The following is a 15,058-nucleotide window of genomic DNA, read 5'->3' as shown; positions in this document are numbered from 1 at the left end:
CAGCAAATTCTCCCTTTAAATTTAACTACATAATCAGATAGTACATCCTAGGTTTTCTCTGAGCTCACATACAACTGGTAACAAATTTAAGGTTTGATTGTGGAAGAAAATTAAAGTGGTATGGTTTTTACATTAAAAAAAAAGATTAAGATTCATGTAGCATAGTACATGTGTGGTAGTTAGGTTCAGGTGTCAACTTGGCCAGTGAAGGTGCCTAGTTCTGTTGCTGTAGACATGAGCCGATGGCATGTGAACCTCATCTGTTGTTCATTACATCTGCAGTCGGCTAGGAGACGTGCCTGCTGCAATGAATGATGTTTGATTTAATTGGCTGGTGCTTAAATGAGAGAGCTCAATGTAGCACAGCCCAAGCAGCTCAGCATACCTCATCTCAGCACTCACAGCTCAGCCCAGCCCAGGCCTTTGGAGATGCAGAAAGAAATCACCCCAGGGAAAGTTGTTGGAACCCAGGGGCCTGGAGAGAAGGCCAGCAGAGACCACCCTGTGCCTTCCCACGTAAGAAAGAACCTCAGTTGAAAGTTAGCTGCCTTTCCTCTGAAGAACTAATGAAATAAATCCCCTTCTATTAAAAGTCAGTCGTCTCTGGTGTGTTGCATTCCGGCAGGTAGCAAACTACAACAACATGCTTGTAAACAGAAGAAAGCTCATGATTGGAAATAGGGAATTTACTTCCTATAAGGCTTTTCCACATATACCAAATTGTCATATTCTTCCAAAGTTCAGGCCCTAAATTGCCTCTGTGCTAGTCTTCTGTCCTTTTAAAACCACAAAACCCATATTGGAAATTGAATATCTTTCTAATTCTATTTTTATAATTAATTTGTTTTTTCTGAATGTTATTATCATGTAAATTTTAAGTTAAATGTTCTAATGTAATGATATTATAATATAAATATCTTGCAGACAACTCAACAAAATATGTTTTTCTGTCTCTTCCCCCACACCACTCTATTGTTTCCCTGTCTGTGCATATACTCAATAACCATCCATTTGATCATTTTTTCGACAGTTTTTCAATACCTAATTTCCAAGCACTGTGTATAATAGTACATCAAATGTAATTCATCTTATGAAGGAGTTCCAAATGCAAAGAAAGAGAGACAAGCAGATAATACAGCACAGTGTGGCAAGATGTAATAAAGAAGATGAGAGCAAACTGTTGAAAGATGGGTAGGAGTTTTCCCAAGAAGAAAAGCTGGGGAAAGGGCATTCAAGGCAGGCAGCACGGGTGAGAGCAAAGCAGTGGGAAGGAGCGCTGCATGTCTAAGGAAAGCATAGAAGTGTAGTTGGAGCAACGAGTGCAGGGGAAATAAGGAGACTGTCCAGGCACATTAAGGACAGATTACAGAAGGCCTCATAGGCTTTACTAAGTAGTTTTGAATTCATCGTGTATGCATTAAAAAGCTATTGGTTGTTTTAAAACATGATGCGCTTTGTGTTTTAGAATGATAATTCTGATGACAGCAGAGAAAAGGAACTGGAAGGTGGACAGCCAGGTGACGTAGTGTACCAAATGAGCAATAGTATTTATTCCATCTTCATACTTTATCTTTTATGATAATATGCATACCAGTGTATAAATTCATTCATTCAGTGTCTACTTAACACATATTTATCAAGTGCCTCTTATAGGCCAGGCAATGTCCTAGGTTCAGGAAAAATCCCTGCCAAATAGTTCATATTTTGATGGCAGGGAGTTGGGGGAGGGGAGGTACATGATAAATGAACCTGTCAATTTGTAAGGACAAGTAGTGGTGCCTCCTTGTTCATTCATTAGATGTCTCCTTTGCCAAGCACTATGACATGTACTTAATTAAGGGATTCATAATTTCCATTATTAAGACTTTGGGGAAACTTAACTGCTCTAACTGAAATAAAAAAGAAATTTGTTTTGTCAATTTTAACAGCATAGGTAGTTGTTATGGATGAATAGGCAGGTAAATTTCAATTGTCCTATATAAAACATGGGTAAAATACCAGCAAGCTTGCTATGCAAATATGACATAACAACACACCATAGGAAGATCTAGACACATACATTTTTTTTTCCAGCCTTTTCTTTCAATAGTCATAAACTCTCATTTGTTTTTAGAGATATTACTGGACTTAATTATTGGAACAAATGTTAAGAGTTTGCTCAGAAAAGTTTTTGCTCCTTTAATAAGACAGGGTATCGGTTTACATTTAAGTTCTCTCTATGAGTCCAATTTGTAGGAACCTAGTTTCTTAGTACCTAATTATTTGGCGTGTACAGCATAACAAAGCCCAAATAAGCACACATGTAAGGAAAACCTTCCTCAGAGATAAAAGTAAAAAGAATAGCTCTGGGGTCATATATCTTATATATTTAATCAGTGGCGATCTCATCTATTGAATATAATCACAAATATGCGAATATAAAAACCCAGGACCAAAAAGTTATTCCCTGAAATGTTATCCCAAAAATTGCGGGTAGCCTCTCTCTCCAGCCAACACAACAAGCAAACTCACCACCCTCCCCCTGTCTGGATGGGACATGACTCCCAGGGGTGTGGACCTTCCTGGCAATATGGGACAGAAATCCTATAATGAGCTGAGACTCAGCATCAAGGGATTGAGAAAAACCCTAGAATGAGCTGAGACTCAGCATCAGGGGACTGAGAAAACCTTCTCAACCAAAAGAGGGAAGAGTGAAATGAGACAAAATAAACTGTCAGTGGCTGAGAGATTCCAAATAGAGTTGAGAGGTTACTCTGGAGGCTATTCTTACATAGATATCACCTTGTTAGGTAAGATGCAGTGGAGAGGCTGGAGGGAACTGCCTGAAAATGTGGAGCTGTGTTCCACTGGCCATGTTTCTTGAAGATGATTGTATAATAATATAGCTTTCACAATGTGACTGTGTGATTGTGAAAACCTTGTGTCTGATGCTCCTTTTATCTACCTTATCAACAGACGAGTAAAACATATTGAATAAAGATGAATAATAGGGGGAACAAATGTTAAAATAAATTTAGAGTGAAATGCTGGTGATCGGTGAGGGGAAGGGGTGGGGGATATGAGATGTATGAATTTTTTTCAGTGTTCCAAGAAATTATCATGATGATGAATATGCAACTATGTGATGATATTGTGAATTACTGATTATATATGTAGAATGGAATGATCAAAAGTTACGAATGTTTGTGTTTTCTTGGTGCTTTTTGGTATTTTAAAAAAATAATTAAAAAACATATGAACAATTAAAAAATTTATTTAAAAAATTGTAGGCAGAACGTATCTTAAACGATTGACATTGTTCAGTTGAGTTATTGTGGATAAAGTTGATCAATACTGAAAGGAATTAAGAAAGTGCTGGTAAAGCAACTGAAGCCTGAAATGTATGTGAAAGTTGAGGGAAAAGATGAATAAAGAGAAATGCTATAGGAAGGATGTCCTTAAACAACCTTTCCAAACTGTGTTCTATAGAACAGCAGACTCTTTCTGGCTCTTAAGATTTCAGTATATATTAGCATATTAAAGTCTCCAAAAATTCCTGCAGCAAAAAACTCCTTAAACCTTATTTAACCTAGTGTTCATTCCAAAACTGGCCACTGAATCCTTCCTTCCTTTCTTTCTTTCTGTTTTTTTTTTTGCAACCACTTCTTTACAGTTCATGGTAATGTACATACTATACACAACTAAACCAAATTATTTAAGCTTTTCTCCTTTATTATGGAAATATGAAGAATTTGCAAACCTTTGCTTGGAGGGGTTAAATTTTACCTAATAGTTCTCCATCTGTGTGCCACCCTCCCCCTCACCTCCCACCCCCGGTCTGGTACAAAATGGAATTAGGAACACCTTCCTTATATGCATCAAAGGTGCTGTTATTCAAATAAGCAATATGTTCAGACAAGAGTTTATATGCAAGAAAAGGAGCTATATCTGTTTCATTATGAGAAAGCTGTTTTTTCTCATGAACACATTTGGTATCATCAAATATCTAATGTGATGGAGGATGTCATTCTCAAACATATCAAGTTGTTCATTCTCTTCCTATGAAAGATATATTAACATTGGCCAAAATTAAGTCATTCTTTAGAGTTGTTATGGCCTAAGGAAGTCAACAGAGTGTACTGAAAAAAAAAGTAGAAATTGTAATCATCCCTTCATCACTTAATGACTGTATATATTTAATCTGCTTGTTTATAAAAGCAAAGGATTACCCCCCACCACCTATGTTGCATTAGAATTATTTTAATATTGCTTCTTACAAAATGTCTTTTAATTAAAGAAGACCATGTCACTAACTGGTTCCTTCAAGCTATTGTATGTGTTTCAAATTCATAATCATATATTCCATAGAATCTTTTTCTCCTTTTTACAAATATTTTAAATCACTAAATTAAAATACTATTAAATCACAGTGGATTTCTGCTAAGAGATGTTCATCCTTAAGATGATAAGATATTATTCAAGCTTTGTTGGTTTAGAATTTGAGAACCACCAAAATAGGTGGAGAGAAGTACACACTCTACAGAAGAAGAAGGAGTTGGCATCCTCAATTCGTTAACTGATAAAATTGGGGGACAGGTATATATAAAGTTACCTAAAATCTGTGACCTGAAAGGATGAAACTGAAGGATCTTTTAAAAATATTTGAAACATAGTCAAATAAAGAAAGAATAACAAACTACTACTAAGAGTGGGTGGCCTTAAGGCACATTTGAAAGTATGAAGAGGAAAATCATGCACTAGGAATATAAAGAATTGATTAATAAAGACACCAATTCATTCCTATTTTTCTATGTAAGAGAATAAACCTTTTTCAACAATTTTGGGTACTCAAATCAAAGTTTGGTGTTTTATGTAACTTAAGTCCTTGATTATACACAGAGATTAGAGACTCATATATAACATAGATGCATTACACTACACAGATTGAAAGCTTGGGGTATTAGCCAACAAAAGTAGGTGACTTTTATATTATCGACTCCACTATCATATTCATAAATTTTTTATTTGATGACTGTCTTAGTTTGTTTTCTGCCAGAAACAGGCTCTAAGACAACGATGAGTGCAGTAAGTTTTGCTGGGAGGTGAACGCGGAAAGGGAAGTGGAGAAATGCAGCCTATAAATGCCACGTTTATCAAGCAAATTAACATATGGGTGTCAATAACAATTCCATTTAGAAAGCTTGGAAGCTAGTACAAAACACACACCTCAAAATCATCCCACTGTTGGAGTATTTATGTTTGAAGGCTGCTGGGGCATTGATTCTCTGGCATTTTTTTACCTGCCTCCTTCTCCCTTTCAAGGACAAAATGGACTCTAGGAAACAAAGACCTTCAGGCAAAGAAATTCAGAAATTCAGGCGCTGGCAGTTTAAGTTGAGCAAATATGCACTGAAATAAGGGCAGAAGCATGGGTGGGGGATTAGAAGTGTCTATTACAGTGACTGACCATGGAGATATGGAACTTTTAAGTCTGTACAAGATTCCAGAGCTCAAAGAAGGACTCTTCCCCTACCATCTTTGACTTGAGGTCAGTCATTCTCTGTTAGGAACTTCCAGTGAAAGAGTTATCAGTACTTTGAGAAGCAGCTATTACATTTTTAGGCAACTCTGTTTCCCTTCCCTCCAGCCCAAAGAAAGAAGTTCTTTCCAGCAAGAAACATTAGGAATTTTTAACACCTCCAAGTATGGAAGAAATTTTTTTAAAATCACACTCACTTTAATGTGTTTATATACCTCTTAAGAGAAAGATTTTTGAAGAGAACTCTTATTCCCTATCATCTTCAAAAATCTCTTCTCACAGTAAACAGCCTTAGTAACTTTTGGTCCAAGGAGCTTCATTTTCCTCTCTCCATCCCTATATCATGCCCCTGAAACCGAAAGTCCTACTATTATTTTATCAGGTTGTTAAAGTTTAAGTCTGCACCTTGTTTACAAAGAGCCACTTGCTTTATATTTTTCTTTCAATAGAATTAAGCAAAACTGAAGTTTTTGTTTTAGAATGCTCTGAAACGTTTTGAAAATCGACATTTGGGGTTTATTTGGGAGTTTGAAATTCCTTTGGAAAAAAGGCTTAGTGAGATCACGTGACTGCAGTCAAGACAGTAAGTTTCCAGCCTTCACCAGGCATCAGTTGTTCATCATGTACCTGAGGCCACCAAATGTGTTGAACCATTTTTTCCATGTCACTGAAGCCTCTAGAACATAATAACAATTGAGAGAAGAATTTCCATCTGAATTATAATATCAGATTAAAAGGGAAACCAAAATCATTCATTCCCAAGTGGACCATTTCAGGCATCAGCTGAAAGGCAGGGTTCAGCATAATGATCACAGATTAGTAATAATAATAATATGAGATAATATACACTAGCTCTTCTCTAGAAGGATTCCTGAGCTGTGAGTGCTTTATAAAAACATTAAGATGAAGGATTAACATAGAATCTGTTTGCAGATTGAGGGCTGAACTCATTCATTTGTGAGTCTCAAATTGACCGTAATATACTAGTGTTTGTGAAATTTATATCTTCATTAACTTCTTTGTCCATCTATTCAATCAATATTTATTAAGCTTCTATTCTTTCAGAAAATCTATCTTGTTCTCCAACTAGATGCACTTCTTGAAATCCATAGCACTCCCCTTACTCTGTTCAGTGTATTCAGTCATTTCTGTTTAAATCTTATTCCCTTATGAGACAATAAATGCCCTTGTAACAGCAGCACTGACCAACTTATCTTTATAATACTTGAATTTCCTATTCCTAAACAATGTCATGTTGATGCTCCGTTGATATTTGTTGAACTAATGTGAATTGAAAATTAGGGTCAAAATGGGAAAGTGTCCTTCTAGATTCATTTTTTCCCAATGTTAGTAAATAAGTAAAAATTTAGAAATCATCTTCATAAAAATTGATTATGCTATGAAATTTGTGCATAAAATAATTGCGGCATTAGCATCTGGTGTTTAGTTTATTAACATACATAGACCTGGTTTTAGAATGGAATTATTTAAACGAGACTATGGATATTTCTAAACAAGTGTTCACTTCCAAAAAAAGCAAACCAGAAAAAGTAATTAAAGCAATCAATTAGTCGCTTCTCTTAAGTGTTTTATTCTGTTAAAGAGAGGCTCCTTCGTAAGTGTATCATCATTGTAACATGTGCATCCCTCCTAAGCTGTTCTACAGCACCCTATTCTAAATAAACACTTTCATTATTCTTTGTCTACTGGCATCCACTGTTTCTTTTAAGAAGATTAAAGAATGGAGATGCAAAATTTCTACTCCTAGATTTTTCCGTCATTTTTAATTATGGAAGACCATAATTCATCTTAACAACCAAGTCCTCACCCAAATATTGTTTTCCCTTGCCGACTTGGCCGACAACAGTTGTGGGAAGGCCGGGCTATTTTTAATTCACATCTTCATCTGAAACTGTTCTTTTCCTTCTTTATAAGTGAGTAACATCAAAGATACAGACACACTAGATTTGTTTTGCATCCAAAGTCAGTGATTCGGTGTTTTTTTCTCCTACGTGAGATATTTTTCACTATGGCTCAGATAATGAAAGTCATGTAAAACCACAACCATGTCATTGTCAGTTTAGAGAATCATTAAAAGAAAAATAAGCCCTCAAACAAAACTGTATTTACAGGACATGTAACTTTGGAATATAAATTGGATTTTTTTTCTCAAACTTCCATCTAGTGTTGGATTTGTAATCAAGGAATCAAAATCTGACTTAAACGATGGCTACCCAAGGTTGGATAGAGGGTGAATTCTCTACTGTTCAGAGGCAGGAAGGCTTTTGCAGTGCTTGCTGCTGCACATTTATTGGCTACCCACCCCTCACTCACCCGACCCCCACCCTGCCAGGATGTGACTCAGTAACGACAGTGACCTCTCTATCATCACCATAAAGGGTAAATAAATCCCTTCTCCCTGAAGCCATCAGTCCTCAGAAAGTTGAGGCATAATGAACTCCGCATGGCATTTTCTGTCAGGATTTTTATCCCTTTCAGTTCTTTATGGTTTTTAGAAGTTCACACCCTTTGAAAATGTATTGCATAAGCATTAATTTATTACAGTTCTTTGCAAAACAATCTAGAACTGACTTATTTCTTTATGGAGAACAGGCAGTGCAAAATTACCACTAGTTAAACATCTTCTTAACATTTACAAATGTTTACAACTTAAATTGAATTTTTTAAGCCATGGATTATTGACTACAATCACACAAATCACAAGCTGAGAGTGTTGAGAAAAAGAGATAGGGTAAGTATAGAGCATAAAGAAAGTGCAAAAAAAATCTCAATTAATCATACTAGATAAAGTCGTAGTGAATCAATAAGAAATAACTAATGGATTGCCAAACAGCAACAATTCCTGCTAAGGACAAATAGCAGGAATCTGTAGTAGACTCAGTAATAGAGTGTGTAGTCTCCCAATTTAGTATCGGCCGTCAAGTGTTCCCAAGGATTATCTTTTCTCTGAGAATAACATGACTTTAGCATGTTCAGCCCATGCTAATTTATTCAGGTTTGTATTAGGCAATATGAAGGCTAATTGAACTATTTCTTCGTTATATTTTCTTTTGTAATCTCACTATGTATTGCCTGTCCTTATCTTCATGGTAAAATTGTCAAGGAAAGTTCAAATTCAGTTTTAGATACATTGTAAACTAGTTGAATCTGGCACTCTAAAACATATAAAATTTTATGTAAAAAATTACAAATGCATAGCAGCACCTTCAGGAAAGTAAAGAAAAATCTTCACGGATCCAAAATGAAAGGGGCTCCCCTAAAGGACACTGCCAGATTGGGTGATCTTACTGGGATTTTAGGCTCACCCAATAGCAGGAGTGTTGGACTCGGTCAAGCAAGCAAGCTGGACCTAAGATACCCCTCTAAACCCAAATCATTGAGGACAATACCCCCATTAAAACAGTAGAGCTGAAAACAATTTTGTCACCAGTACAGGGAGTCAATTCACTGTTTTCTATCATGGCCTGGCCTTGGTATTGTTAAGGAAAGCTCTCCCATGAAAATCTGTCATCACAGCCTCGTTCTTTAGGCAAATTGAAAAACCGTATCTTGGATTTACACCACACACTGTGGTCTGGAAATCCTGACACTAAGAAATAAACATAAAAGTGGCCCCAGGCCAATGATACTGTATTAATTTCCCAGCTGTAAAACAACTACCATACAATGGGTTGGTTTAACAACAGGAATTTATTGGCTCATGGTTTCAGCAACTGGAAGGTTTGCTTCCTTCTGGGGTCCACATCTTATGGTTGGCCTGCTGTCTTTGAGGCTCCTTGACTTTTCCGTCACAAGGCAATACACATGGCAGCGGTGTCTTCACCTTTCTTTTCCAAGTTCCATTGACTTCCAGCTTTTGATTGCACCCTGTGACTGATCTTTATGTGTCCAATTTTTTTTGCTTATAAATACTTCAGTTCTGTTGGAATGAGGCCCACCCTGACTCAGTTACGGCACCCCTCAAGTTATAACATCTTTAAAGTTTTATAAATGGGTTCACACCCACAGGACCTGGGTTTGGGTTCCTGATCATGCCTTTTGTGGGAGTGTGTAATCCAATCCCAAACATATACCAATATTTCTGTACCTGTAAAAACAAATACCAAACATCTTTGAAGGAATATTTGAGGGGTTATTGGTTGAATTTTTCAAAATTGCTACAATACAGTAATCCTTATTGGGAGGAAACGTGACAAATCCTGACAATATAAATTAAAAATAATAAGTTAAAATTTAGATGCATTATAGTGAAATTGCACGACATTAAAGATGAAGAGATGATCTTTGAAGTACTCAGAAATAAAAAGTGAGATGAGCAGAGATTTCATATTAAATCAGTGAATTAAGCTAGAAACTGATTTCTAGCTTAATTCATGATGTTTGAGTTTTCCTATATTTCATACACAAGTCACTAGTTTTCAAAGAATTATTTTCAGAGGTTATTAAAGTACTAGAAACAACATAATTTTTCTTTGATTGTGAAAGCACATGAAAAATCTTATATTGCATTGTTACCTTTGAACAAAGAGAACAATGCAGTTACAAAGCATCTCATTAGTAACTGTATTTATATTTTCTCTCATTGGAGGAATTTTCAGTTTTACAGAGAATAGGAGTTTTAATCTCTAATGCAGAAATAAGGTTGTAATTTTTTAAAATCCCTATTATTTCCTTTGCTTAAAATTTTCAAGTTTCTGATTTCTTAAACATTTCTAAAACCTTCTCAGAAAAAAATTACTTTAGCCAAGAGAAAAGCCTTCTGATGTTGTTTAGTCCTTTCTCTAGTTATAATAATAAAATATTACTTTATCAATATGCAGATGAGAAAAAAGTATTCTCTAGTATCAGAAGTATCTAAGAACAGAGATATTGATTTAGAAAAATCTTGCTTGCTACACAGAGGAACCACCTAATCTATTTATTGATAATAATTTTTATCAATTGAAGATACTTAACAGACTATCATAGATGATAAAGATTGAGATGGTATGATCTAGGGAATGCCTAGAGTGTATAATTGTAGTGACTAAATGTACAAATTTAAAAAATGTTTATGCATGAGGGAAAACAAAGGAATGTCATTACTGCAGGGTGCTGAAAATAGATGGTGATTAATATTTTAAAATTTCAACTTATGTGTGAGACTAAAGCAAAAAATATTTATTTGGTACAAAATTTATGTTTTGAATAGTGCATTTCTTAATGTAACTTATGTGGATAGCTTGATTGAACACCACAAGTACTTGGAATCTTGGGTAGGACATGAGATTTTGTTGGCTTGTCCAGAGTGATGCCCCGATGAATCCCAGAGTGATTTGATCAGTGAGTGGAAAAGTATTTGCAAAGTCCTCTTTGGGGAATGGTGACAACAGGGGAAAATTCATCCTCCCCAAGTTGAATTCTTGATATTCTCGCAAGCAGTATGGACAACCAAAGCTATAGGCTGAGCCCCCAGTCTTGGGGTTTGTTCATATGAAACTTAACCCTGCAAAGGATAGGTCAAGTCTACTTAAAATTTAGGCCTAAATTCTAAGAGTCACCCCCAAGAGAGCCTCTTTTGTTGCTCAGATGTGGCCTCTCTCTCCAGCCAACACAACGAGCAAACTCACCACCCTCCCCCTGTCAACATGGGACATGACTCCCAGGGGTGTGGACCTTCCTGGCAATGTGGGACACAAATCCTGGAATGAGCTGAGACTCAGCATCAAGGGATTGAGAAAAACCCTAGAATGAGCTGAGACTCAGCATCATGGGATTGAGGAAACCTTCTCAACCAAAAGGGGGAAGAGTGAAATGAGAGAAAGTGTCAATGGCTGAGAGATTCCAGAGTCGAGAGGTTGTCCTGGAGGTTACTCTTATGCATTAAGTAGATATCACCTTGTTATTCAAGATGTAATGGAGAGGCTGGAGGGAACTGCCTGAAAATGTAGAGCTGTGTTCCAGTAGCCATGTTTCTTGAAAACAACTGTATAATGATAAAACTTTCACAATGTGACTGTGTGATTGTGAAAACCTTGTGTCTGATGCTCCTTTTATCTACCATGTCAACAGACGAGTACAACATATGGAATAAAAATAAGGAATAGAGGAAACAAATGTTAAAATAAATTTAGTTTGAAATGCTAGTGATCAATGAAAGGGAGGGGTAAGGGGTATGGTATGTATAATCATTTTTTTTCTGTTATCGTTTTATTTCTTTTTCCGAATTGATGCAAATGTTCTAGGAAACGATGAATATGCAACTATGTGATGATATTGAGAATTACTGATTATATATGTAGAATAGAATGATACATTAATGTTTTTGTTCTTAATTTTTTTAATAAATAAATTTAAAAAAATAATAGCAAAAAAAAGTCTATCTTGCATTTGTACAAATTATCAGTAGATTAAGTACATCTCAATTCTTCAGACAAAAATAATTATGTTTCTTATATTAATTTATTCTTTTCAAAAATATATGGATAGAGTCAAGAGGCTACTCTGAAGTTTGCTCTTATGCAAGCTTCAGTTAGACTTTGCTACTGTTGCACGAAACAGGGACAAAGCTTTAAGCCTCCTGGAATGCTACACAGAAACAGAACAAACACGGGCCTAGGCTCCGAAGTTTCAGGAGGTAGGATTTTTATTGTCTGTGGCCATAGGGCTCAGCCGAGTAGCCTCTGGAAGTCTGCGCCCCGACCAAAAAGTTAACATCAGTTTTGATAAACAAGATGACACGTTAAAGACAAGGTAAATGATTGGCTGGTTTAATTGAGAAGGGCACAAAGCTGGGTTACAGAAGCATATGAGCGTTATCCCAGGAATGTGTCTTATCTTGCCTACTTGCAGTTTCACCCATTCCTGGAGGCTAGGGGAGGGGGGTTGGGGATTCCTAGAGGCTGGAAGAGGCAGCTGAACCAGAAGAAGAAGGGTGCGGGGAGAGGCCTGCCTGCTGCAAAGCCTGCTTGATACATTTTCCCCCTTTGACGCTTACCCCGACTTATAGGGGGGAGGGGCTATAGCATCACCTGTATTGTACACTACCTATCATAACCTGCCAAACTCCAAACAAGACCATTCCATGCAATCCTAAAGAACACCTAGGGCAATATATAAGATCCCACAAGGGTTCCACACACTAGAGTAACTTTCCAGAAACCTACAACCTCCAGATGGGTCCCTGGTCCAGATAAGTCCTGAAACCTAGAGGGCCCAGCCTCTCCAGAACATCTATTAGTGACAGACAATCTGAAAAAGTTAGAATTGCCATAGCCCAAATACCCCTAAAGAGAGGGATGGAAAGATCGAAGGTGATGGTGGAGTTATGTAGTGAAGATAGGATTTCACGAATGAATATGATTGCTGAATCATTAAATTGATATCTCTTTTAGTCTCTAGTATCTTAGAGCAGCTAGAAGTAAAAACCTGAAATTGTGGAATTGTAACCCATGTAAAACTCTGAAATATGTTCTACAACTAATTGTGGTGCTGTGCATTGAAATTTATTGCTTTTTTCTATATGTGTTACTTTTCACAAAAAAAAAGTTGATTGTGATGATAAAAAAGTGTTTCAGCCTTCTAGCTTCCTATATTCTGGAGCAGCTAGAAGGAAAAATCTGAGAGGATTATACAGTAGCCCATGACAAACTCTGGGATCTGTCCTGTAACTCCTTGTTGAAAAGTGCTTTGAAAACCATTGCTTTTTTATTTGTTTGCTTTGTACATATGTTATACTATACAATAAAAAAGTTTAGAAAAATATACATACAATATAATAGGTATGTAAATTTTGGAAAAAAAGTCATAATTATGGACTAGAAGAATACATGAATGAATACATTCATCACAAATTAATATATTCACTTATGATAGACTAAAAGAATACATCCCTGCTCCAAGATAGTTATGGCCCTACCATAGGAAAACAAAACTGGAAATGGGTCTGAAATGCATAAAATGAGGCAATGATATTGGTAATATTTTAATTATTTTTAGAAAGATTTGAAGTGTATGTCAGAGTGCTTTAAATTGCTAGATTTATATTATGTGCCTATCAGATTATATATTTACTTTTTGTGACTGAAATAATCCTACTAAAGTTATAATTAAAATTAAATAAATAAAATAATGATTCAATATATATATATATTTGGAAATTCTTGCTTTGTTTCATAGAATTGTCATTTCTTTTGAAAGGATTATAACATGCTAGTTTTCTGAACAAGGTATAGTAAAAGTCATTCGTACGGTGTGATTAAAATAAAAAATGGTATTTTTTTATTTTAACTACTTATCTTTAATGTGGCTCATAAAATTCTAATTAGAATAAATCTCCTTCAAAAAGAAAACTATATGACTTTCCTTTTATTGCTCCACATGATATTATGCCAGAATTTTTAATATTCCATTTCTCAAGGAATAATAATTCAGCAAGTTAAATTGATTTTCTCTTACTTCCTTTTATCTTCACAGATTGTGAGTGTTGGAAAGCATGTGAAAGGTTACCATTACATCATTGCAAACTTGGTGAGAATTCTTTTTTTTTCCTTCTTTTCTTGAGAATTGCTTAACAGTCAAGATTATGTAACTATGCCTTAAAATGATATCTCATAAGTCATTAGACATTTTTGCTGGGCTTTATGTAACACATCAGATCATATTTTTTGTTTCTAATGATCCTTATATTTCTAATGTAGAATTCAACAAATTTTGATATACAGATAGCTTGATATCTGCCAATTATAAAAATTTATTTTACTATGGTAACAATCATCAAATTCAATAGTGGCTTTTTTCTCTGTCTAAATGGTAATGCTACTCTATGGATATAGATTGCCAGTACTTATGGGTATTACAAGAATAATCTAAATTGATGACCCATGCTCTCCAATTTTAACAAAAACAAGATGGAAGCAGCTATTTAAACAAGTCTTTTGAATGGGAGTAATCCAAAAATTTGTTTAAATATACCAACTTTTTACATATTACATACAGATGGTGACTGAATAAGATATATGCATTATTATGAAATCCTTCAAAGTCTGAGACAAGTCCTTGTAGACTTCTTGACAAGGCTTACAAAAAAAAATATTTCTTCTTAACCATGCAGCAAGGGAAAAACTGGCTTTAGAAAAGGTCAACCCTTTCTAGCTTTATTAGAACACCTTCAGCCCCAAGGGCTTGATCTCTAAAGTGGTTTATCTGAGACAAGTTAAGAATAGTTTCTTCTTTTTCTATCTTTTACCACCACACATTTTTTGGTAAATATCTTGTTCTTGAAGCAGCAAAAGAACTTCAGATCTATGCACTCTGTTTTCATGTGGTAAGAGGACAATCACACTTTAATCAGAAATTCTCAGTCTTTAGTGAACTGGGTTTCACTGTGGAGCTAAGATATTAAAACGCAGCAGATTTTGAACTGTTATTGCTTTTACCATTTTTTCCTGAATAATTTGCTACTTAATTAATTAGTGTGAAAATGCTAGGAAATTTTTACTTGTCTTTTCTATTGTTTTAGTAGACCTAATAGTCTTCATG

General features: G+C 35.5%; 1 protein-coding gene across 4 annotated transcripts in view; it reads left to right on the top strand.

The window, feature by feature from the left end:
* GRIA4 (glutamate ionotropic receptor AMPA type subunit 4) overlaps window positions 1-15,058 on the top strand; it is a 393,417-nt gene that overhangs the window by 296,449 nt on the left and 81,910 nt on the right. For all 4 annotated transcript variants that reach the window (XM_077113093.1, XM_077113096.1, XM_077113094.1 and 1 more), the window contains one exon: window positions 13,994-14,047. In XM_077113093.1, the coding sequence (XP_076969208.1) occupies window positions 13,994-14,047 (54 nt within the window). The remainder of the gene's footprint in view (window positions 1-13,993; window positions 14,048-15,058) is intronic.

Source organism: Tamandua tetradactyla, chromosome 8, assembly GCF_023851605.1.
Source record: "Tamandua tetradactyla isolate mTamTet1 chromosome 8, mTamTet1.pri, whole genome shotgun sequence".
Lineage (NCBI taxonomy): Eukaryota > Metazoa > Chordata > Mammalia > Pilosa > Myrmecophagidae > Tamandua > Tamandua tetradactyla.
The sequence above is the reverse complement of the archived record's forward strand: the minus strand, read 5'-3'. Positions and strand labels throughout refer to the sequence as shown.